This window comes from Manis pentadactyla, chromosome 13, assembly GCF_030020395.1.
Source record: "Manis pentadactyla isolate mManPen7 chromosome 13, mManPen7.hap1, whole genome shotgun sequence".
Lineage (NCBI taxonomy): Eukaryota > Metazoa > Chordata > Mammalia > Pholidota > Manidae > Manis > Manis pentadactyla.
The window spans coordinates 35,520,569-35,547,677 of NC_080031.1; the positions used below are offsets into that span (position 1 = coordinate 35,520,569).

Here is a 27,109-nt window from a genome sequence, read left to right on the forward strand (position 1 = left end):
GCTCTAGAGTGAATATTTCCCAACAGAGTTGTTCCACCTCAAGGTCCCTTTCCTACCCACAACCCCTTCCTATTTCGTTACTGGATATGGACCTTCCTGGAAATAGTGGACCTATGGTGAGGCAGTTTTCTCCTGAGGCAGAAACTGAAGATGCTCAGAGATGGAGGCTGTCCGCTGATGGAACGTGCTGTGGTTGGGTAGTAAGTCCTCTGGTGGAGAGGACTGGGCAGTACACCTTCATGTCTCCCACAAATGTTCGTGGGTTGGAGCTCTCAATACAGTTAATATATTTGTTTTCCTCAAATTGAGGTAATATTTTTTTATCGAGTATCATTGATATACAATCTTATATTGGTTTCAAATGTACAACACAATGGTTCAACAGTAACCCATATTATTAAATACCCCCTCTAGTGTGGTTACTACCTATCAATGTAGAAAGATGTTACAGTCATTGACTACCCTCTTTATGCTGTACTACTGTCCCCATGAACAATTTATCCTGTGACTGAGATTAACATGCCCCTTTATACCCCTCACACTCCCCCACATTAACCTCTCCCCCTTGATATCCACTAATCACTTCTCAATGTCTATTGTTCCTTTTGTTTTGCTTTGGTTTATACTCCACAAATAAGTGAAATCATATATCTGTCTTTCTCCACCTGGCTTATTTCACTGAATATAATACCCTTCAGATCCACCCATGTTGTGGCAAATGGCAATATATTTTCTTTTTAAGGCTGAATAATATTTCATTGTGTGTATGTACTACCTCTTCTTTATCCATTCATCTATTGATGGACACTTACGTTGATTCCATATCTTGGCTATTGCAAATAGTGTGGCAATAAACATAGGGGTGCACATATCTTTTTGAATCAGGGATTTTGTTTTCTTTGGGTAAATCCTTGCAAGTGAAATTACTGGATTGAATGGTATTTCTATTTTTAATTTTTTGAGGAACCTCCATACTGCTTTCCACAGCAGTTGCACCAATTTACATTTCCACCAAATGTAAGAGGGCTCCCATTTCTCCACATTCTTGCCAACGTTTATTTCTTGTCTTTTTGGATAGTGGTCATTCTAACTGGTGTAAGGTGATATCTCATTGTGGTTTTGATTTGCATTTCCCTGATGATTAGCGATGTGGAGCATCTTTTCATGTGCTGGTTGGCCAATTGTATTTCTTCTTTGGAGAAATGTCTGTTCAGGTCCTCCACCTATTTTTTAATTGGGTTATTTGTTTTTTTGGGTGTTGAGGCATATGAGTTCCTTATATATTTTGGATGTTATAATCCCTTATCAGATGAGTCATTTATGAATATATTATCCCATACTGTAGATTGCCTTTTTTGTTCTGCTGATGGTGTCCTTTGCTGTACAGAAGATTTTTAGTTTGATGTAGTCCCACTTGTTCATTTTTTATTTTGTTTCCCTTGCCCAAGGAGATGTGTCCAGGAAAAAATTGCTCATACTTAGGTTCAACAGATTTTTGTCTATGTTTTCTTCTAAGAGTTCTATGGTTTCATGACTTACATTCAGGTCTTTGATCCGTTTTGAGTTTATTTTTGTGTATGGAATTAGACAATAACCCAGTTTCATTCTCTTACATGTAGCTGCCCAGTTTTCCCAAAACCAGTTGTTAAAGAGGATGTCTTTTCAACATTGTATGTATATTCATGGCTCCTTTATTGTATATTAAATGACCATATATTCATGGGTTCATATCTGGGCTCTCAATTCTGTTCGATTGATCTATAGGTCTGTTCTGTGCCAATACCAAACTGTTAAGATACTGTAGCTTTGTAGCAGAGTTTGAGGTAAGTGAGCGTAATCTCTCCAGCTTTTTTATTCTTTTTCAGGAATGCTTAAGCTATTTGGAATATTTTCTGGTTCCATATGAATTTTAGAACTATTTGTTTTAAGCTATTTGGAATATTTTCTGGTTCCATATGAATTTTAGAACTATTTGTTCTAGTTCATTGAGAAATGCTATTGGTATTTTGATTAGGGATTGCATTGAATCTGTAAATTACTTGGGGCAGGATGGCCATTTTGCCAATATTAATTCTTCCTATCCATGGGCACGGGATGTGTTTCCATTTATTTGTATCTTCTTTACTTTCTCTCATGAGTGTCTTAAGTTTTCAGAGTATATGTCTTTCACCTCTTTGGTTAGATCTTTTCCTAGGTATTTTATTCCTTTTGATGCAATTGTAAATGAAATTGTCTTCCTTATTTCTCTTTCTGCTAGTTCAGTTAGTATATAGGAATGCAACAGATTTCTACATACTAATTTTGTATGCTGCAACTGTGCTGAATTCAGTTATTAGTTCTAATAGTTTTTTGGTGGAGTTTTTTGGATTTTCTATGTATATCATATTATCTTCAAATAATGACAGTTTAACTTCTTCCTTACCAATTTGGATGCCTTTTATCTCTATGTGTTTTCTGATTGCTGTGGCTAGGACCTCCAGTACTGAGTTGAATAAAAGTGGTGAGAGTGGACATCCTTCTCTTGTTCTTGATCTTTGAGGAAATGCTTTCGGTTTTTTGCTATTAAGTATGATGTTGGCTGTAGGTTTGTCATACATGGCCTTTATTATGTTGAGGTACTTAACCTCTTAACACATTTTGTTGAGAGTTTTTATCATGAGTGGATGTTGAATTTTGTCAAATGCTTTTTAAGCATCTATTGAGATGATCATATGGTTTTTATCTTTTTTATGAATGTGATGTAGGATATTGCTTGATTTTATGAATATTGTTCCATCCTTGCATTCCTGGAGTAAATCTCACTTGGTCATGATGTGTGAACTTTTTTGATATATTTATTAATTCAGTTTCCAAATATTCTGTTGAGGATTTTTGCATCAATGTTCATCAGGGATATTGGTCTGTAATATTCTTCTTTTGTGTGTGGTATCTTTGGTTTTGTTATTAGAGTGATGCTGGCCTCATAGAATGAATTTGGAAGTATCTCCTCCTCTTCTACTTTTTGGAATATTTTAAGAAGGATGGGAATTAACTCTTCTTTAAATGTTTGTGTAATTCAGGTGTAAAGCCATCTGTACATGGAATTTTTTTATTAACAATTTGATTTGATTTCTGGTAATTGGTCTGTTCAGACTTTCTGTTTGTTCCTGGGTCAGTCTTGGAAGGCTGTATTTTTCTAGGAAGTTGTCCTTTTATTCTGGGTTTCCATTTTATTGGCATATAACTTATCATAGTATTCTCTAATAATTCTTTGTATTTCTGTGGTATCCATTGTGATTATTCCTTCTTCATTTCTAATTTTGTTTATGTGTGTACTCTTTCTTCTTGATAAGTCTAAGTGTTTATTTATTTTGTTTATTTTCTAAAAGAACCAGCTCTTGGTTTTATTGATTTTTTCTACTGTTTTATTCTTCTCAATTTTATATATTTCTGCTCATCTTTATTATGTCCCTCCTTCCACTAACTTTGTGATTCATTTGTTCTTCTTTTCCTAGCTTCTTTAACTGTGAGTTTAGACTGTTTATTTGGGATTGTTCTAGTTTCTTGAGGTAGGCCTGTATTGCTATGTACTTTCTTCTTAGAACTGCCTTCACAGCATCCCACAGATTTTGGGCTATTGGATTTTTGTTTCCATTTGTCCCCATGTATTGCTTGATTTGTTAGTTTATTCATTAATCAATTGATTATTTAGAAGCATGTTCTTTAGCCTCCATGTGTTTGTAGGCTTTTTTGTTTTCCTTGTGTAATTTATTTCTAGTGTCATACCATTGTGGTCTGAGAAGCTGCTTGATACAATTTCAATCTTTTTGAATTTATTGTGGCTACTATTTTTGTGGTCTATTATGTGATCTGTTCTGGAGAATGTTCCATGTACTCTTGAGAAAAATGTGTATCCTACTGTTTGGGGGTGGAATGTTCTGTAGATATATTTTAAGTCCATCTTATCTAATTTATTGTTCAGTGCCTCTGTTTCCTTATTTATTTTCTGTCTGGTTGATCTGTTTTTTTGTGTGGTATTGATTGGTATTAAAGTCTCCTAAAATGAATGTGTTGTGATATATTTCGCCCTTTAATTCTGTTATTATTTGTTTCACATATTTAGGTGTTAGTACGTTGAGTATATAGATATTTATAATGGTTATATCCTCTTGTTGGACTGACCCCTTTATCATTATGTAATGTCCTTTTTTGTCTCTTGTTATTTTCTTTGTTTTGAAATCAATTTTGTCTGATACAAGTACCACTACTCCTGCTTTTTTTCTCCCTATTATTGCATGAAATATCTTCTTCCATTCTTTCACTTTTAGTCTGTATATGTCTTTGGGTATGAATTGAGTCTTTGTAAACAGCATACAGATGGGTCTTCTTTCTTCATCCACTTGGCCACTCTATGTCTTTTGATTGGTGTATTCAGTCATTTGCATTTAAGGTGATTATTGATAGATATGTACTTTTTGCCATTTCATTAATTGTTTTCTGGATGTTTTTACAGCTCCTCTCTGTTCCTTTCTTCTTCTCTTATATTCTTTGTATGTTTTTTTAAGTTTTTTTATTTTTTTTTAGTATTGTGATTGGATTTCTCTTTAAACTTTTTATTGTATACTCTAGTTTTGTGGTTACCAAAGGTTCAAGGATAGCTTCCTTACTATATAACAGTATGAAGTTGCTGCTTACTCTATTTCAAACACAATCTAAACTTACTTTTTCTTCTTTCTTCTCTACACTTATGTATTAGATATCATACTCTGTACTTTTTGTGTATCGCTTGACTGATTTTGTGAATAGTTGATTTTGCTTCTTTTGTTTTGTTTTAATTTTGTAGTTGCTTGGTAATTAATTGGCCTACTACCTTTACTGTCAGTTTATCTTCACTGGTGAGAAACTATTTAGCCTTAGGAACATTTCCATATATATCAATCTCTTTAATGTGCCCATCAGGCTGTTTTAGTGGTGATGAATTCCTTCAATTTTTGTTTATCTGGGAATTGTTTAATCTCTGCTTCAAATTTGAATGATAATATTGCTGGGTAGAGGATTCTTGGTTGAAGGTCTTTCTGTTTCAATACATTAAATATGTCATGATGCTCCTGTCTGGCCTGAAAAGTTTCTGCTGAGAAGTCTGCTGAGAACCTATTGGGGTTTCCTTTATAAATAATCTTTCTTCTCTTTCTGACTGCTTTCAAAACTCTCTCCTTATCCTTGCTCTTTGCCATTTTAATTATTAAAATGATTGGTGTCCTGGGGTTCATTTTGTTAGGTGCTCTCAGTGCTTCCATGACCTGAATGTCTATTTCCTTCCCCAGACTGGGTAACTTTTCAACAATTATTTCCTCAAAGAGACTTTCTATCCCTTTGTCTCACTCTTCTCATTCTGGTACCCTTATTATGCAAATATTTTTGATTGGTTATACAACTCTCTTATCATTCTTTCATTGCTAGAGATCCTTTTTTCTCTCTGTTCTTCAGCTTCATTATGTTTCTGTTCTCTAATTTCCATATCACTGATATTTTCCTCTACTTGCAGTAATCTACTCTCCAATCTCTCCATTGTACATTTCATTTTAGTTACTGTATTCTTCAGCCAGCTCTGATTGGTTCTTTTTCAGCTATTTTCTCTCTTTGTTGAAGTCCTCCCTGAAATCTTGAATATTTTTCTGTAGATCCATGAGAATGTTTAAGACTTTTACTTTGAAATCTTCAAGAAGATAGGTAATCTCTGATTCATTTAGCTATCCTTCTGGTGTATTTCCTGTAATTTTGTTTGAAACATACTCCTCTGCTTCTTCATTTTTCAAGGTTTTTGTTTTCTTCCTTTGTATTAGATGGATCTGCTATGCCTCCTGGCCTACAGAGTGATGGCTTTATGAAGAAGGCATCCTATGGTGCCCAGAAGCTCAAGACTCTTTACTCTCCAGTGCTTGGTTCTATTTGTGGGAGCCCCAGTTGTTGCTGGTGAGTAGTGGGAAGGGCCACTTTTCTGTCTGTCTACTGGTAGTGGTCTGAGTCTGCAGCTCTGCCAGTTTGCCTCATCTGCCTTTGTGATCCAAGCATAAGCCTCTGCTGGGATATCTGCGGAAAGGGCTGCCATCTGCCTACCCTCAGCTATTGTGGAGCTGTAGGGTTTATGGGGTGGGCAGGGCCTTTTTGTGGTTCTGGGGTAGGGTGGGATATGTAGCACCAGGCGTGGATACCTGTGGGGAAGAAGTAGCTCTTGGGGCTGACTCCTGCAGGCAACTAACAAGTTGGGCTGAAATTGGGCCAGGAAGGCTTGGAGAGTATACCTTTGCAAGCCAGGCAGAAAATTGCTGCTGGGCCAAGTCAGTTGACTCACCAGCAGTGTGCACAGGGAGCTGGCTTGGGGCTGAGTTACCACCTAGGGGGATGGAGTGTCTGGGGCTTCCCAGAGTGTCTAACTTGTTGGGCTGAGGGAGGGCTGTGGAGGTATCATCCACCTTCCCATTCTCCTGAGAAGAGAACTCCATCCAACCTCACCCTCTCGTACCCCTCTCACTGCTGGCAAGTCTTTCAAACTGCTGCCTCTACTTTGGGTCTCAGGACCAGCAGAGCATGCCCATTCTCCACAAGCTGCTGGAGTCTCAGCCTTCCAGCACCACTAACCACCAGAACCCAATGCAATGTGGACTCATGCTTCTCCTGGAGCAGATCTCCAGGGCCATGTGTGCAGCATTCTTGAGCTCCTGTCCCCTCCCTTCTCTATTCCTCTTTCTCCTGCCTGTGGGCTAGGATTGGGGGAGGTCTTGGGTCCCCCTTAATCGCAGCTCTTCCATTTTACCTTTCTCTTCTGTGTGGTCTTCTGTCTTCCCCAGATACAGGTGATCTGTTCTGAAATATTCAAGTTGGTTTTAGGTTTAGTTGTATTTGCTTTATTTTATTCTATGTGTTTTGGGGAGGAGGTTTCTGCCTTGCCTTCCTACTCTCCCATCTTTTTCTCTGACCTGATGTAATATTCAATATGATTTCAATCAAGATTCCAATACTTTTTTTAAACATTTAAAAAAATTGTGGTAAACCACACACAACATGTATTTACCATTAGTGGTATTTAGTACATTTACAATATTGTACAGCCACTGTCTATTTCCAGAACACTTTTATCACTCCACAGGGGACCCATGCCCCTTAAGGAGTCATTCGTCATTCCCTACCCCCTGCCCCAGCCTCTGGTAATCACTAATTTTTCTATTAAAAATAATTCTCTATTTGGTCGGACATCTCCAAGTATCTTCATCCTCCACTTTGTCCTTCCCAGGCTTTTGTGTCTGCCTGTTCTTGCCCTATCTGCCATCCTGGTAAGAACTAACTATATGACTTTAAATTTTTCAAGCTGGCCCAGTCCTGGGACTGCACGGAGCAGGTGAAACAATGCTAAGTGGATAAGCAAAAATGTCACAATGTTTCCTTACCAAAATTTAGCAGTCTCTTTCTTAATTAAGCACCCTCCTAGTTGCTCTGTTTTTTTAAAATTAGATCCTAGAATTCCATAAGTTGATTCTGATAGTTATTCTTAGAGCTCTCTATTCCACTATGTTCCATGATGGTGGAGGAGTTTGTGTATGTGTGGAAATTAACAATTCTAAAATTTACATGGAAATACCAAGCATCCAAGAATAGCCTGAAAGTGTGTTCCTGATGAATTATAAACTGGAATATTTTCTACCATATAATAGACTTGTTATAAAGCTATAGTAATTAAGACAAGGGTAGAAAAATAGACCAATGGAACAGAATAGAGAATTCAGAAATAGAGAATTCAGACCCATACATAAATGGTACTTGATTTATGGTAAAAGTATTACTGTAGAGTGGCAAAGAAAAGTACTGTCTTTTTAATAAATAGTTTTTAATCATTTGGATATCTATATGGAGGAATATGAAAGTGACCTGTATATCACACCATACACAAAAAATGAATCCCAGGTGGGTTGTAGATGTTAGTATGAAAGTCAAATCAATAAAGTTTATATAATGTAAGAGAATATTTTCATGACCTCAGGGTTGGGAAAGTTTACAAAAAAGCACAAACCATACAGAAAAAGATTGACAAATTGGGCTATATTAAATCTAAGAATTCTGTTCATCAAAAGACAGCCTTGCTTGGAGCTAACCTTGGGGCTGGGGAAAGTACACGGAAGTGGAGCTGAAGCTGGATTGGCCATGAATTGCTAATCATTGAAGGTAGGTGACTGGCACATGGTGGTTTATTTATTCTACTTTTAAAAGTATGTTTCACACTTTTTGTGATAAAAAAGTCAATGGAAAGACTCTAATAAGAGAGTAACAAGTCATATCATTGAGGAAAAAATATGTGTAAAATAGACAACTAACAAAAGGCTTGTATCAAGAATATATCAAGCCAAATCAATCTTGAGAAAGAAGAACAAATCATGTTCCTTGATTTTCAAACAATACTGCAAAGATAGAATAATCAAAATAGTATGATATTGGCACAAAATACATAGACCAACGGACAGAACGGACATCCCAGAAATAGGAAGCAAGAATATACAATAGAGAAAAGACAGTCTCTTTAATAAATGGTGTTGGAAAAACTGGACAGATACATGTAAAAGAATGAAACTGGACCACTCTGTTACACCATACACAAAAATAAACTCAAAATGGATTAAAGACCTAAATATAAGACCTGAGAACATAAAATGCCTACAAGAAGACCTAGGCAGTAAACAACTGAACATAGCATTAGTAATTTTTTCTAAATATCTCCTAAGCAACAATATCAAGGGCAACAAAAGCAAAAATAAACAAGTAGGAATGCATCAAACTAAAAAGTTTCTGCACAGCAAATGAAACCATCAACAGAATGAAAAGGCAACCTACTGAATGGGAGAAGATGTTTACAAATGATATATCTGAATAGGGTCTAGTATCCAAAATATATAAAGAATTCATACAACTCAACACCAAAAAACAAATAATGCAATTTAAAAATGGAGAGAGGTCCTGAATAGACACTTTCCCAAAGAAGATATACAGATGGCCAACCAACACATCAATGTCAATAATCATGAGGGAAATGCGAGTCAAATCCACATGAGATATCAATCACACCAGTCAGAATGGCTAATATTAACACGACAAGAAATAAGCTTTGGCGAGGATGCAGAGAGAAGGGAACCCTGATACACTGCTGGTGGGATTGCAAATGTGTGCAGCCACCTTGAAAGCAATATAGAGGTTTCTAAAAAAACTAAAAATAGAAATACTATATAACCCAGCAATTACATTTCTGGGAATTTACCTGAAGAAAACAAAATCACTAATTTGGAAAGATGATATATGCACTCCTATGTTTATTGTAGCATTATTTACAATAGCCAAAATATGGAAGCAACCTAAATGTCCATTGATAGATGAATGGATAAAAAGATGTGGTGTATATATGCAATGGAATATTACTCCATAACATAAAAAAGAATGATGGGTGTACCTGAAGGTATTATGCTAAGTAAATTTAAGTCAGAGAAACACAACATGATTTCACTTATATGTGGAATCTGAAAAACAAAACAAAGCTAAACTAAGATAGACTCATAAACAGAGAACAGACTGGTAGTTGCCATAGGGGAGGACGGTAGGCAAAGGGGAAAAAATTAGTGAAATGTTTGACATCTTGATCTGGGTGATGATTACATGAGTGTATTCACATGACAAAATTCATCAAGCTGTACACTAATATTTGTGTATTTTATTGTATGCACTTCAGTATAAAACATTATATATTAGGAGGGGCGGAAGATGGCGGCGTGAGTAGAGCAGCGGAAATCTCCTCCCAAAACAACATATATTATGAAAATATAACAAAGACAACCCTTCCTAGAATAAAGACCAGAGGACACAGGACAATATCCAGACCACATCCGCACCTGAGAGAACCCAGCGCCTCGCGAAGGGGGTAAGATACAAGCCCCGGCCCCGCGGGAGCAGAGCGCCCCTCCCCCCAGCTCCCGGCGGGAGAAGAGCAGGCAGAGCGGGAGGGAGACGGAGCCCAGGACTGCCGAACACCCAGCCCCAGCCATCCGGGCCAGAGTGCAGGGTGCTCGATACTAGGAAAACAGGGCAGCAAGAACAGTGAGCAGGCACTGGAGGCTGGGCGACAGAGGACATAAGAAAAGTGCGCGACCATTTTTTTTTGCTTTTTTGCTGTTTAGTTTTGGCGAGCGCTTTTTGGAAGTCTTAAAGGGATAGGGACCCCAATACTAGGGAAACAGGCCAGAAAGACCGGTGAGCAGAGGCCTGAGGCTGGCACCGGAGAATAAAGAAAAACGAACGACCACCTATTTTTTTTTTTTAAATTAAAAACTTTTTTTTTTTTTTAATTAAAAAAATTTTTTTTTCTTTTTTTTTTTTTGGTGGGCGTTGTTTTGTTTTGGCGAGTGCTTTTTGGAAGTCTTAAAGGGGCAGGGCGGGTCACTTAATCCAGAGGTAGGGAATCCGGGATCTCTGGGCACCCTAACCCCTGGGCTGCAGGGAGCAGGGAGGCCACTTACAGAGATAAATAGCCTCCCAGCAGCTCCTGCTCCAACGCGACTCCACCATTTTGGAGTAGCTGCCCGAGCCAGGCCACGCCCACAGCAACAGCGGAGATTAACTCCATAGCAGCCGGGCAGGAAGCAGAAACCCTGTCTGCGCGCAGCTGCGCAGCACAAGCCACTAGAGGTCGCTGTTCTCCCAGGAGAGGAGGGCCACAAACCAACAAGAAAGGAAGTCCTTCCAGCCGTCACTCGTCCCAGTTCTGCAGACTATTCCTATCACCATGAAAAGGCAAAGCTACAGGCAAAGATCACAGAGACAACACCAGAGAAGGAGACAGACCTAACCAGTCTCCCTGAAAAAGAATTCAAAATAAGAATCATAAACACGCTGACAGAGATGCAGAGAAATACGCAAGAGAAATGGGATGAAGTCCGGAAGGAGATCACAGATGCCAGAAAGGAGATTGCAGAAATGAAACAAACTCTGGAAGGGTTTATAAGCAGAATGGATAGGATGCAAGAGGCCATTGATTGAATTGAAATCAGAGAACAGGAACGCATAGAAGCTGACATAGAGAGAGACAAAAGGATCTCCAGGAATGAAACAATATTAAGAGAACTGTGTGACCAATCCAAAAGGAACAATATCCATATTATAGGGGTCCCAGAACAAGAAGAGAGAGGAAAAGAGATGGAAAGTATCTTAGAAGAAATAATTGCTGAAAACTTCCCCACACTGGGGGAGGAAGTAATCGAACAGACCACGGAAATACACAGAACCCCCAACAGAAAGGATCCAAGAAGGGCAACACCAAGACACATAATAATTAAAATGGCAAAGATCAAGGACAAGGAAAGAGTGTTAAAGGCAGCTAGAGAGAAAAAGCTCACCTATAAAGGGAAACCCATCAGGCTAACGTCAGATTTCTCAACAGAAACCCTACAGGCCAGAAGAGAATGGCATGATATATTTAATACAATGAAACAGAAGGGCCTTGAACCAAGGATACTGTATCCAGCACGACTATCATTCAAATATGACGGTGGGATTAAACAATTCCCAGACAAACAAAAGCTGAGGGAATTTGCTTTCCACAAACCACCTCTACAGAACATCTTACAGGGACTGCTCTAGATGGGAGCACTCCTAGAAAGAGCACAGCACAAAACACCCAACATATGAAGAATCGAGGAGGAGGAACAAGAAGGGAGAGAAGAAAAGAATCTCCAGACAGTGTATATAATAGCTCAATAAGCGAGCTAAGTTAGGCAGTAAGATACTAAAGAGGCTAACCTTGAACCTTTGGTAACCACGAATTTAAAGCCTGCAATGGCAATAAGTACATATCTTTCAATAGTCACCCTAAATGTTAATGGGTTGAATACACCAATCAAAAGACACAGAGTAACAGAATGGATAAAAAAGCAAGACCCATCTATATGCTGCTTACAAGAAACTCACCTCAAACCCAAACACATGTACAGACTAAAAGTCAAGGGATGGAAAAACATATTTCAAGCAAACAACAGTGAGAAGAAAGCAGGGGTTGCAGTACTAATATCAGACAAAATAGACTTCAAAACAAAGAAAGAAACAAGAGATAAAGAAGGACACTACATAATGATAAAGGGCTCAGTCAAACAAGAGGATATAACCATTCTAAATATATATGCACCCAACACAGGAGCACCAGCATATGTGAAACAAATACTAACAGAACTAAAGGGGGATATAGACTGCAATGCATTCATTCTAGGAGACTTCAACACACCACTCACCCCAAAGGATAGATCCACTGGGCAGAAAGTAAGTAAGGACACGGAAGCACTGAACAACACAGTAGAGCAGATGGACCTAATAGACATCTACAGAACTCTACATCCAAAAGCAGCGGGATATACATTCTTCTCAAGTGCACATGGAACATTCTCCAGAATAGACCACATACTAGGACACAAAAAGAGCCTCAGAAAATTCCAAAAGATTGAAATTCTACCAACCACTTTTCAGACCACAAAGGCATAAAACTAGAAATAAACTGTACAAAGAAAGCAAAGAGGCTCACAAACACATGGAGGCTTAAAAACACGCTCCTAAATAATCAATGGATTAATGACCAAATCAAAATGGAGATCCAGCAATATATGGAAACAAATGACAACAACAACACTAAGCCCCAACTTCTGTGGGACACAGCAAAAGCAGTCTTAAGAGGAAAGTATATAGTAATCCAAGCATATTTTAAAAAGGAAGAGCAATCCCAAATGAATGGTCGAATGTCACAATTATCGGAATTGGAAAAAGAAGAACAGATGAGGCCTAAGGTCAGCAGAAGGAGGGACATAATAAAGATCAGAGAAGAAATAAATAAAATTGAGAAGAATAAAACAATAGCAAAAATCAATGAAACCAAGAGCTGGTTCTTCGAGAAAATAAACAAAATAGATAAGCCTCTAGCCAGACTTATTAAGAAGAAAAGAGAGTCAACACAAATCAACAGTATCAGAAACGAGAAAGGAAAAATCACGACGGACCCCACGGAAATGCAAAGAATTATTGGAGAATACTATGAAAACCTATATGCTAACAAGCTGGGAAACCTAGGAGAAATGGACAACTTCCTAGAAAAATATAACCTTCCAAGATTGACCCAGGAAGAAACAGAAAATCTAAACAGACCAATTACCAGCAATGAAATTGAAGCGGTAATCAAAAAACTACCCAAGAACAAAACCCCCGAGGCCAGATGGATTTACCTCAGAATTTTATCAGACATACAGGGAAGACATAATACCCATTCTCCTTAAAGTTTTCCAAAAAATAGAGGAGGAGGGGATACTCCCAAACTCATTCTATGAAGCTAACATCACCCTAATACCAAAACCAGGCAAAGACCCCACCAAAAAAGAAAACTACAGACCAATATCCCTGATGAACGTAGATGCAAAAATACTCAACAAAATATTAGCAAACCGAATTCAAAAATACATCAAAAGGATCATACACCATGACCAAGTGGGATTCATCCCAGGGATGCAAGGATGGTACAACATTCGAAAGTCCATCAACATCATCCACCACATCAACAAAAAGAAAGACAAAAACCACATGATCATCTCCATAGATGCTGAAAAAGCATTTGACAAATTCAACATCCATTCATGTTAAAAACTCAGCAAAATGGGAATAGAGGGCAAGTACCTCAACATAATAAAGGCCATCTATGATAAACCCACAGCCAACATTATATTAAACAGCGAGAAGCTGAAAGCATTTCCTCTGAGATCGGGAACTAGACAGGGATGCCCACTCTCCCTGCTGTTATTTAACATAGTACTGGAGGTCCTAGCCATGGCAATCAGACAAAATAAAGAAATACAAGGAATCCAGATTGGGAAAGAAGAAGTTAAACTGTCACTATTTGCAGATGACATGATACTGTACATAAAAAACCCTAAAGACTCCATCCCAAAACTACTAGAACTGAAATCGGAATACAGCAAAGTTGCAGGATACAAAATCAACACACAGAAATCTGTGGCTTTCCTATATACTAACAATGAACCAACAGAAAGAGAAATCAGGAAAACAACTCCATTCACAATTGCATCAAAAAAAATAAAATACCTAGGAATAAACCTAACCAAAGAAGTGAAAGACTTATACTCTGAATACTACAAGTCACTCTTAAGAGAAATTAAAGGGGACACTAACAGATGGAAACTCATCCCATGCTCGTGGCTAGGGAGAATTAATATCGTTAAAATGGCCATCCTGCCCAAAGCAATATACAGATTTGATGCAATCCCTGTGAAACTACCAGCAACATTCTTCAATGAACTGAAACAAATAATTCAAAAATTCATATGGAAACACCAAAGACCCCAAATAGCCAAAGCAATCCTGAGAAAGAAGAATAAAGTAGGGGGGATCTCACTCCCCAACTTCAAGCTCTACTATAAAGCCATAGTAATCAAGACAATTTGGTACTGGCACAAGAGCAGAGGCACAGACCAATGGAACAGACTAGAGAATCCAGACATTAACCCAGACATATATGGTCAATTAATATTTGATAAAGGAGCCATGGACATACAATGGCGAAATGACAGTCTCTTCAACAGGTGGTGCTGGCAAAACTGGACAGCTACATGTAGGAGAATGAAACTGGACCATTGTCTAACCCCATATACAAAAGTAAACTCAAAATGGATCAGAGACCTGAATGTAAGTCATGAAACCATTAAACTCTTGGAAGAAAACATAGGCAAAAACCTCTTAGACATAAACATGAGTGACCTCTTCTTGAACATATCTCCCCGGGCAAGGAAAACAACAGCAAAAATGAGTAAGTGGGACTATATTAAGCTGAAAAGCTTCTGTACAGCAAAAGACACCATCAATAGAACAAGAAGGATCCCTACAGTATGGGAGAATATATTTGAAAATGACACATCCGATAAAGGCTTGACGTCCAGAATATATAAGGAGCTCACACGCCTCAACAAACAAAAAACAAATAACCTAATTAAAAAATGGGCAGAGGAACTGAACAGACAGTTCTCCAAAAAAGAAATACAGATGGCCAACAGACACATGAAAAGATGCTCCACATCGCTAATTATCAGAGAAATGCAAATTAAAACTACAATGAGGTATCACCTCACACCAGTAAGGATGGCTGCCATCCAAAAGACAAACAACAACAAATGTTGGCGAGACTGTGGAGAAAGGGGAACCCTCCTACACTGCTGGTGGGAATGTAAGTTAGTTCAACCATTGTGGAAAGCAGTATGGAGGTACATCAAAATGCTCAAAACAGACTTACCATTTGACCCAGGAATTCCACTCCTAGGAATTTACCCTAAGAACGCAGCAATCAGGTTTGAGAAAGACAGATGCACCCCTATGTTTATTGCAGCACTATTTACAATAGCCAAGAATTGGAAGCAACCTAAATGTCCATCAATAGATGAATGGATAAAGAAGATGTGGTACATATACACAATGGAATACTACTCAGCCATAAGAAAAGGGCAAATCCAATCATTTGCAGCAACATGGATGGAGCTGGAGGGTATTATGCTCAGTGAAACAAGCCAAGCGGAGAAAGAGAAATACCAAATGATTTCACTTATCTGTGGAATATAAGAACAAAGGCAAAACTGAAGGAACAAAACAGCAGCAGAATCACAGAACTCAAGAATGGACTAACAGGTACCAAAGGGAAAGGGACTGGGGAGGATGGGTGGGTAGGGAGGGATAAGAGGGGGAGAAGTAGGGGGGTATTAAGATTAACATGCATGGGGGTGTAGGAGAAAAGGGAGGCCTTACAACACAGAGAAGGCAAGTAGTGATTCTACAACATTTTGCTATGCTGATGGACAATGACTGTAAAGGGGTTTATAGGGGAGACCTGGTATAGGGGAGAGCCTAGTAAACATAATATTCGTCATGTAAGTGTAGATTAGTGATACCAAAAACAAAGCAAAAAAAAAAAAAGGGCAGTTCCTGTGTGGTAACCTCCAACGAGTTCTACACAAGGGTATAAAGGGCATATAAAAGTGTAGGCAAAGGGTCTGTTTGTGTTTATACAGAGGATCAAAGCCTAATTGGGCTACCCTGAAAATGAACTAAGATACGATATGAAAAAGAACTTCCAACATCTGCACTCTCTGGAAGACTCATGCCAGAAGATTATCATCAAAAAACCCCAACAAAGATCCACGCACTGCTACAGCTGTAGATGCACTCATCCCACCGGTTCCTGGACTTGCCATGGGAATGAGGAAGGAGATATCTAAGCTGGCCTGTGCATACAGTAAAACAACAAATTTGACTGGATCTATACTGTTGGAACTCAACCAAGAATTTGGAGAAGTGCAAATTGTAGCGCTCCAAAGTCTTACAACTACAGACTATTTACTGTTAAAAGAACACATGGCATGTGAACAGTCCCCAGGAATGGGTTGTTTTAATTTGTCTGATTTCTCTCAGACTGTTCAAGTTCAGTTGGACAATATCCACCATATCATAGATAAGTTTTCACAAATGCCTAAGGTGCCTAACTGGTTTTCTTGGTTTCACTGGAGATGGCTGGTAATTACAGATATGCTTTGGTTATGTAACTATACTCCTATTATGTTAATGTGTGTGCGCAATTTAAGTAGTAGCTTAAAACCTATATATGCTGAAGTTACTCTACAAGAAGATATGTCAAAGAAATAATCAATCTTCCCATGTTTTCTCCCGCCTGCTACTTCTATAGCTTTTCTTCTTCCTTCCTAATTACAACCCTTAAATAGAATTTGTGCCTCATATCAAATTTACCGAGTATCATAATTCTTCCAAGTGGTAAAGATACCTCAAGACAAATGCTGGGCATAGAAGCCACAGGGCATAAATATGCAAAGAAGTAAAAAGCTAACCTTTTCAAAAAATAAGGCTCCCCTCTCACTTACCAACTTCACATTTCCCTGTATGGCCCCGGAAGATGACTGGTTAGCCAGAGACGGGTAAGATTCCTCAAGGGAGGAACAACCTAAGACAGGCACAGTCGCAGGGGGGCCATCAGGTGAGAAATTGGGGATCAACAGAGGTGAGGCTTAGAACCTCACCCCCCCTGTTCTGAGAGAAATCTTCTGCATACGTGGATGTTTTATTGCCCTTGTCTAGCTTGGATTAACACATAGTCTACAGGCACACACCTGATCATCTACATTTGCTCTCTTACAACACTAAACTATGTTTTCTACCTTTATCTTGTATCTACCTACCACTTCAGCATTTTATTAAAAATAATAATAATAAAGAGAGAAATGTGGTATCCACATATAAATCAAGTATAAAAACCAAATGAGTATTCATATTTGAACTGACTGTTTAGAGTTCATAATGCATGAGCAAAACCGAAAGTTTCTGTGACGACTGCCCTTGTACTGTTCACTATGTAACTTATTCATTATGTAAGAATTTGTTCTCCATGTAAGAACTTGTTTGTTATGCCTCAGAAGATTGGAGACTGACGAAAATTAGGCTTGGGGTGGATTAATGATTGTGCATTGAGCATTGACTCCCCTATACAGAATTTTGTTGTCGTTAACAACCATTTGATCAATAAATATGAGAGATACCCTCACAAAAAAAAAAAAAAAAAAAAAAAAAGGACTTCCAATGGTAAAATAAATAAGTAACCAGAATGTAATGTATAGCATAAGGAATATAGTCAAGATATTGTAACAGCTTGGTAGGGTGATAGCTGGAACCTAGAATTATGTATATAAATGTTCTACCACTGTTTTGTACACTTGCAACTAATGTAATGTAATACTGTGCATCAAGTACCCTTCAATAAAAAATAATTATTTAAAAAAAACAAACAAACAAACAAAAAAAACATTATATATTAAAAACTGCTTAAAACCAATTTGAATAAGAGAGACAATGCAGATGTAAAATACATGAAAAAAGGGTCAGGAACTCTGCTGATCTAGGGGAGAGAGAGCTGAAATGTGAGATGTCAGAGTAGTCAATTAAAGAAACAAGTAAAAAGGGAGTTTTTAATCACTTACTGTGATGGTATAAGCAAGAGTTAAAGCATCTAAAACCAGAGGAAACAACACCTCCATTTTCCCCATGGGACTGCATGTCTATCAAGGGTCAGGTGGATTAACACAGACATGGGTGTCCTCTCAACATTGGTTGAAGTCTCAAAGAGAAGACTCAGAAGTTTTATGAATCCTGAGGTGGGTGGGTGGGGGGGCACGGGGGGTGGTTAGAGGAGAGATTGAGGGATTGAAGGAAGAAGGTCAGAGTGGAGTCAGAGCGGGGCAAGTGTCTTCAAGGTTCCCCCATAAGGAGGTCTCAGCAGAGGTGCCTGAAGACCAAGGCCAAGGCCTCAGATAAAAGAGTTAGTAATGAGGGTGTTCGGACTCGGAATGTAAATATGCCTAAAAGCAGAACGAGCTAGGGGGCTTGAAACCTTGACTGTAACTCCCTTTAGAGGCTACAGTACATTGGCTGTGCTCCAGGTCTGCTGTGAACAGGAGGCAGCTTTCCCTGTGAGGCCTGTCATATAAAGCCTCCATCAGGCCTAAAAAAGCACGTAGGATTTTAGCCAGGAGCTGAACTCCTTAAGAAAATGCTAAACTTCAATAGTAATCAGGGAAATGCACATTAAAAGACTAACAATATTAAGTGTCGGTGAGGATGTAGAGCACCACGATATCTAAAAGATTTCTGATGGTGAATACAAACTAGTACAATAACTTTGGAAAATAGTTTGGCATATTCTGTCATCCAGCAATTCCATTTCTAGATGGAGTAGAACCCAAAAGATATTTGTGCACATGTGCACTAGGAGATATAAGATTACACCCAGAAGCAGTATTTTATAATAGCCTCAAACTAGAAAAAAAAAACAAATGTCAATCAAGTATAAAATGAATAAACAGCATTCATAAAATGGAATACTGACATTAATTTTAATAAAATGAATGAAATTTAACTAAACAATGTTGAAATACTAAAGCTAGATACAATAGTATACTATAGTATTCTACTTATATGTAGTTTAAAAACAGAGAAAACCAAAGTACAATGCTAGCCTTCAAAATAATGATTACCTTTAGGAAGAAGGGAGTTGGCCATGAATTGCAGAGCACTTGAAGGCAATGGGTTGAAGTACAAAAACACAGATCTGGGTGATGGTTACAGAGGGGTTATGCTTTATGCACTTTCCTACATGTGTGTAATGCTTCAAGAAAATTTTTTTTAAGAGAAACAAAGATGGGCACACTAGATTTATAAAGTAGCATTTTTTTAGAAGAAAAAAAAAGCTGCATCACGAATAACATCCTTACCTCTTTAGGATTAAAATATCTCACTATCTGACATGGCTCCCCTTGTCTTCTTATGTTAATCAGACTTTTTAAGTGTTGGAATACAGCAACATTCTAAAGGTTCAAACACATAAAATTTTATGGTCAAAACTGGAATTTCTACCTCTAATTAGTTTTTTTGCCTTATTTGGGCAAAATGAATAAAAAAATAAAATCAGTTTGTTAAAATACATAAGCTAGATTTTAGAAATATTATTCACTCATAGTTTGCTTTGACAAGCCAGGCAATATCAGTATTATTCTCACAAAGAATTTACCCTTACATTTGTAACTGTATCACTATCAACTGTAAATAAAATACCTAGAACGTTGGTTGAGTCACTTCTGTACACACCAGAGTAATCTAGGAGAAAGAGCAAATACAGCCTAGTGGGTAAGAACAAGGAGTATGGCATAATATTTTCTGGGTTCAACGATTAGTACTTACCAGCTGTGTGACCCTGGACAAGTTGCTTAAACTTTCTGTTCAGTTTCTTATCTTAAAAATGGGAATGATAGCTTTTCATACAGCTATGGTAAGGAATAAATGCGTCAATATTTGTAAAGCACTGAGAACAACTTCTGGCTCAAGGAAGCACTCTATCAATATCTATTATTATCATTACAGATCCTCCTCATTCTTGTAGTAATGCCACTGATTTACAAACATTATCTATTTTTCATGTTAACACAAATTTAAGTCAAACAACTCCAAACAATTCTTCTATTTTGGAAAATTCTCTCTTTGGTAACCCACTCCTCATACCATATCAACCCAAAAAACCTTTAATAACTCTTAGTAAACTACCCTCTTCCCCCCACCCCTCGTTTTCTTACATTAAATCAATGAAATAAATGTGAATTGAGGTAATCCATAGCACTAGTATGACAATTTGAAGCCCCACTGCAAACTGTCTGTGGAAAGTGGTATAGCGCATTTCAAAACAAACAATACTCTTTCTGAAAGGAAGTATAATTTCCCCTAAGTAAAACCCCAAACTGAGTATCAAGAAAAAATTATGAAGGTTTGAAATCTGAACAGTATATTCTAAATATGTATGTTACTGTGTCAATTATCTAATGATGCATAACAAACCACTTCAAAACATAGTGGCTGAAAGCAACAACCCCTTTCTGTGGGCTGACGGAAATCTGGTCTTGCCGGGACTTGCATGTCGCCAAAGTCACCTGCCAGATAGGCTGGAGCTGGGTGACTTAATATGGCCTCACACACACAGCTGGGTCTTCAGCTTGGATTGCTGGAACACGTGAGATAGCTGGGCCTGTTGCTCTGAGTCCTTTCACAGTATGGAGGTTTCAAAATATGAAAGAGAGTGAAAAATAGAAGTGGCAAGGATTCCTACAGCCTTATCTTGGAAGTCACACATCATTTATTCTGCACTCTATTGTCAAATCAAGACCAAGTAGGCCTCAGGAGGTGAATCCCAAAATGTGACCCACAGTAAGTTCTACATATACTATGGCCTCACTCAAGGATGGCCCTGAAGGACAGGGACAGAGAGAAAATCCTTCCAGAGGACATAACCTCAAGCAGTGTACCTGGTTGTACATTATGCTTGGAGGAAAGACGGCCAGGGTACAGATCTATGGACAGGCAGTGACTGATGGTTTGACTGAATGATCAGGGATTTGTAAGGACATGGTTAGAAAATTGGTGACAAGAAGATCTGGGGAAGAGGTCAGACCCCTCCAAATGGGCACCAAGTATGAAGATATTTGTGTACCATGTGATGCTCACCAAAGAGTGACCTCAGCAGAGAGTCTTAGTAATCAGGCGGGCAAGGTGACGCATTCCCTAGAGCCAGCCAGCCTTTTCCCGCAGCTCTCCTTGCCCAATGGGCTCATGAACAAAGTGGCCACAGCAGCAGGAATAAAGGTTTCTCTTGGGCTTAGCAACATGGATTTCTACTCACTGGATCTGTCTACTGCCACTGCTGAGTGCCCACTTTGCCAAAGCAGAGGCCAACAGTGAGCCCCTGTTACGGCATCACTTCATGTGGGAGTTCCCCAATTTCCTTGTGACATGTGAATTTGTTTTCAAATAAATCAGGATACCACAGTCACCATTCTGTATATTACATCCCTAGAATTTGTTCATCTTCTAACCTTCACCCATCCCCTACACCTGGCCCGTGGTAATCACCAATCTACCCTGTTCCTATGAGTTCAGTTTTTTTTTCAGATTCCACAAATAAGTGAGATCATACAGTATATATAGTATTTGTCTTTCTCAGCCTGGTATTTCACTTAGCATCATGCCCTCCAGATGTTGTAAATAGAAGGATTTCCTTCTTTCCCATGGCTGAATAACATTCCATTTTGAGTGTACCCTTTCTCTTTATCCATTTATCTACAAATGCTTAGGTTTTTCCATGTCTTGACAATGAATTATTGTGAATAATGATGCCATGAACATGGGGATGGAAAGGTCTTGTCAATATAGTGATTTCATTTTCTTTGCATAAATACCCAGAGGTAGAATTGCTGGATCATATGGTGATTTTAAATAAATTTTTTTGAAGGATGTCCATACTGCTTTCTAAAGTGGCTGCATCAAGTTACATTCCTATCAACAGTGTACAAAGGGTCCCTTCTGTACACAGCCTCACTAACACTTGTTATTTCTTTCTTTTTGTATGATAGCAATTCTAGCAAGTGTGAGCTGATATCTCATTGTGGTTATGAATATATGTACCTGTTAGTAATTTATACATCTTCTTTGGAAAAATGTCTATCCTTGGAAAATGTTTTTGTGCCCACTTTTTGGTTTTCTTTTCTGTTGAATTATATGAGTTCATTATATATTTTTATATTAACCTGTTATCAGATAGTGGTTTGCAAATATTTTCTCACATTCTGTAGGATGCCTTTTCATTTTGTGGACTTGTTTCTTTGGCTGTGTAGTCCCACTTTTTGACTTTGATGTAGTCCCATTTTTCTTGTTATTAAATTTCGTTTGTTATTAAAATTAAATACTTCCTATTATCAAAAAACACCTTAAAGAATGCAGTAAGGCCAGTCTGGAGAAGATACTTGCTATACATGTATTCAATAAAAGGCTTGTATTCAGGATATATAAGAAACTCCTCCAAGTGAACATTAACAATGTAATAGTAGAGGTGACGGAATTGGGGTTTGGAAGATTGGGAGGATAGGCCAAAAAAAACGGTAGGGAAATTTATAACCTTAGTATATATATAAATAAGGAAACATATAATCACATCACCATGACAAAACAAGAAACAAAGGTTTAAATATTCATTAAATAGTTCATCCTGCCTAAGGCAATCTACAGATTCAATGCAATCTCTTTAAAAAACCACAGCATTACTTAACGAACTAGAACAAATAGTTCTAAACTCATATGGAACCTCAAAAGACCCCAAATAGCCAAAGCAATCCTGAGAAGGAACAACAAAGCTGGGGGATTACTTAACTTCAAGCTCCCCGACTATAAGCTCTACTACAAAGCCACAGTAATCAAAACAATTTGGGGGAGGAGCCAAGATGGCAGCGTGAGTAGGACAATGGAAATCTCCTCCCAAAACTGTATATATTTTTGAAAATACAACAAATACAACTATTCCTAAAAGAGAGACCAGAAGATATACTACAACAGCCAGGCTACATCTACACCTGCGAGAACTCAGCACCTCACGAAGGGGGTAAGATACAAGCCGCAGCCTGACGGGACCTGAGCACCCCCCAACTCCAGCTCCCTTGCGGGAGGAAAGGAGTCAGAGAGGGGAGGGAGTGGGAGCCCAAGACTGCTAAATACCCAGCCCTAGCCATCTGCACCAGGAGCACAGACACATATCACGTGGTGTGCTGCATATTAGGGAAGTGGAAAAGTAAAATCTGCGAGTGGGTCCCTGCAGCCAGTGCCCCTGGGACAAAAGAAAAGTGACACCTTTTGAAAGTCTTAAAAGGACAGGGGATTCACAGCTGGACGGAACCATCCTGGCACACTCAGCCCAGCAGCTGGGAATCCAGGGAACTCCGGGCACCATAACCTCCTGGGAGGCAGCACAGCCCTGAAGCCCCGCATGGCGATAAACAGCCTTCCATCCATTCCCCCTCTGGCACATCCCCACCATAGCAGGGGAGCAGCCTGAGAGTGGCTGCACCCACAGCAGCCACCCAGAGCCTCCTCCACAGCCACCTGGGCTAGACTCAGAGGCCAGGCTAGACTCAGACCCATCAGCACGCAGCTGCCCAGCACAAGGCACTAGGGGTCGCCATTCTCGCAGGAGAGGAAGGTGACCAGCAACAAGAAGGGACTTTGTTCTCCCAGCTAACACATGCACCAACTGCCTACAGCTACCCCTATCACCATGAAAAGGCAGAAGAATTTGATCCAGTCAAGAATAATCCAGACAACAACTGAGAGGGATCATGGAGAGATAGATTTAACCAATCATCCTGCTAAAGAATTCAAAATAAAGGTCATAACCATGCTGATAGACCTGCAGAGAAATATGCAAGAGCTAAAAGATAAAGTTGGGAGGGAGAATACAGAAACAAAACAATCCCTGGAAGACTTAAGAGCAGACTGGATGAGGTGCAAGAGGCCGTTAATGGAATAGAAGTCAGAGAACAGGAACACAGAGAAGCTGAGGCAGAGAGAGATAAATGGATCTAAGGAATGAAAGAAAATTAAGAAAACTGTGTGATCAATCCAAATGGAACAATATCCACATTATAGGGGTACCAGAAGAAGAAGAAGGGAGAAAAAGGGATAGAAAGTGTCTTTGAAGAAATAATTGATGAAAACTTCCCCAAACTGGGGGAAGAAATACTCTCTCAAACCATGGAGGCCCACAGAACTCCCAACACAAGGAACCCAAGGAGGACAACACCAAGACACATAATAATTAAAATGGCGAAGATCAAGGACAAGGACAGAGTATTAAAGGCAGCCAGAGAGAGAAAAAAGGTCACCTACAAAGGAAAACCCATCAGGTTATCATCAGACTTCTCAACAGAAACCTTACAGGCCAGAAGAGAATGGCATGATATATTTAATGAAATGGAACAGAAGGACCTCGAACCAAGAATACTGTATCCAGCACGATATTCATTTAAATATGAAGGAGGGATTTAAAAATTCCCAGACCAGAAAAAGTTGAGAGACTTTGCCTCCCACAAACCACCTCTACAGGGTATTTTAGAGGGGCTGCTCTAGATGGAAACACTCTTAAGGCCTAATAGATGTCACCAGAGAAAATAAAATCACAGCAAAGAAATCAGACCAACCAAATACTAACTAAAGACAAAAAATAAAATCAACTACTCTCAAAAGCAGTCAAAGGAAATACAAAAGAGCACAGAATAAAACACCTAACATATAAAGAATGGAGAAGGAGGAATAAAAAGGGAGAGAAGTAAAGAATCATCACACTGTGTTTATAAAAGCTCAAAAAGAGAGTTAATATAGACAGTTAGATAGTAAAAAAGCTAACCTTGAACCTTTGGTCAACATGAATCCAAAGCATGCAATGCCAATAAGTACATATCTGACAATAATCACCCTAAATGTAAATGGTCTGGATGCACCAATCAAAAGACACAGAGTAATAGAATGGATAAAAAAGCAGGACCCATCTATATGCTGCTTACAAGAAACTCACCTCAAACCCAAAGACATACACAGACTGAAAGTCAAGGGATCAAAAAAGATATTTCATGCAAACAATAGGGAGAAAAAAAGCATATGTTGCAGTACTAATATCAGACAAAATAGACTTCAAAACAAAGAAAGTAACAAGAGATAAAGAGGGACATTACATAATGATAAAGGGGTCAGTCCAACAAGAGGGTATAACCATTAGAAATATATATGCACCCAACACAGAAGCACCTACATATGTGAAACAAATACTAACAAAATTAAAGGAGGAAATAGAAAATGCAATGCATTCATTTTGGGAGACATCAACATACCATCACTCCAAAGGAAAGATCAACCAGACAGAAAATAAGTAAGGACACAGAGGCACTGAACAACACACTAGAACAGATGGACCTAACAGACATCTATAGAACTCTACACCCAAAAGCAGCAGGATACACATTCTTCTGAAGTGCACATGGAACATTCTCCAGAACAGACCACATACTAGGCCACAAAAAGAGCCCCAGTAAATTCAAAAAGATTGAAATTCTACCAAACAGCTTCTCAGACCACAAAGGTATAAAACTAGAAATAAATCGTACAAAGAAAACAAAAAGGCTCACAAACACATGGAGGCTGAACAACATGCTCCTAAATAATCAATGGATCAAAGACCAAATTAAAATGGAGATCAAGCAATATATGGAGACAAATGACAACAACAGCACAAAGCTCCAACTTCTGTGGGACGCACCAAAGGCACTTCTAAGAAGAAAGCACGTAGCAATTCAGGCCTATTTAAAGAAGAAAGAAAAATCCCAAATGAATAGTCTAAAGTCACAATTATTGAAACTGGAAAAAGAAGAACAAATGAGGCCTAAAGTCAGAAGAAGGAGGGACATAATAAAGATCAGAGAAGAAAGAAAGAAAATTGAGACGAATGAAACAATAGAAAAAATCAATGAAACAAAAAGCTGGTTCTTTGAGAAAGTAAACAAGATAAATAAGCCCCTAGCCAGACTTATTAAGAGAAAAAAGAGAATCTACAGACATCAACAGAATCAGAAATAAGAAATGAAAAATCACAGAACTCCACAGAACTACAAAGAATTATTAGAGAATACTATATGCTAACAAGCTGGAAAACCTAGAAGAAATGGACAACTTCCTAGAAAAATACAACCTTCCAAGACTGACCAAGGAAGAAATGGAAAACATAAACAGACCATTTACCAGCAATGAAATTGAATTAGTAATCAAAAAACTACCCAAGAACAAAACACCTGTGCCAGATGGATTCACTGCTGAATTTTACCAGACATATAGAGGAAACATAATACCCATTCTCCTTAAAGTTTCCCAAAAAATAGAAGAGGAGGCAATACTTCCAAACTCATTCTATGAAGCCAGCATCACCCTAATACCAAAACCAGCCAAAGACACCACCAAAAAAGAAAATTACAGACCAATATCCCTGATGACCATAGATGCAAAAATACTCAACAAAATATTAGCAAAGTGAATTCAACAATACATCAAAGGGATCATACACCATGACCAAGTGGGATTCATCTCAGGGATGCAAGGATGGTACAACATTCGAAAATCCATCAACATCATCCACCACATAAACAAAAAAAAAAGAACAAAAATCACATGATCATGTCCATAGATGCTGAAAAAGCATTCGACAGATTCAACATCCATTCATGATAAAAACTCTCAACAAAATGGGTATAGAGGGCAAGTACATCAACATAATAAAGGCCATATATGATAAACCCAAGGCCAATATACTCCTTAACAGCGAGAAGCTGAAAGCTTTTCCTCTAAGATCAGGAACAAGACAGGGATGCCCACTCTCCCCACTGTTAATCAACACAGTACTGGAGGTCCTAGCCACAGCAATTAGACAAAACAAAGAAATACAAGGAATCCAGATTGGTAAAGAAGAAGTCAAACTGTCACTATTTGCAGATGACATGATATTGTACATAAAAAACCCTAAAGACTCCACTCCAAAACTACTAGAACTAATATCTGAATTCAGCAAAGTTGCAGGATACAAAATTAACACACA

At 38.5% G+C, this 27,109-nt stretch overlaps 1 protein-coding gene across 1 annotated transcript in view; it reads right to left on the reverse strand.

The window, feature by feature from the left end:
- The window catches only part of C13H11orf65 (chromosome 13 C11orf65 homolog), a 110,523-nt gene that overhangs the window by 44,441 nt on the left and 38,973 nt on the right, over positions 1 to 27,109 (reverse strand). Inside the window, exon 3 of the mRNA XM_057490694.1 lies at positions 19,377 to 19,469. Coding sequence (XP_057346677.1) covers positions 19,377 to 19,469 — 93 coding nt within the window. The remainder of the gene's footprint in view (positions 1 to 19,376; positions 19,470 to 27,109) is intronic.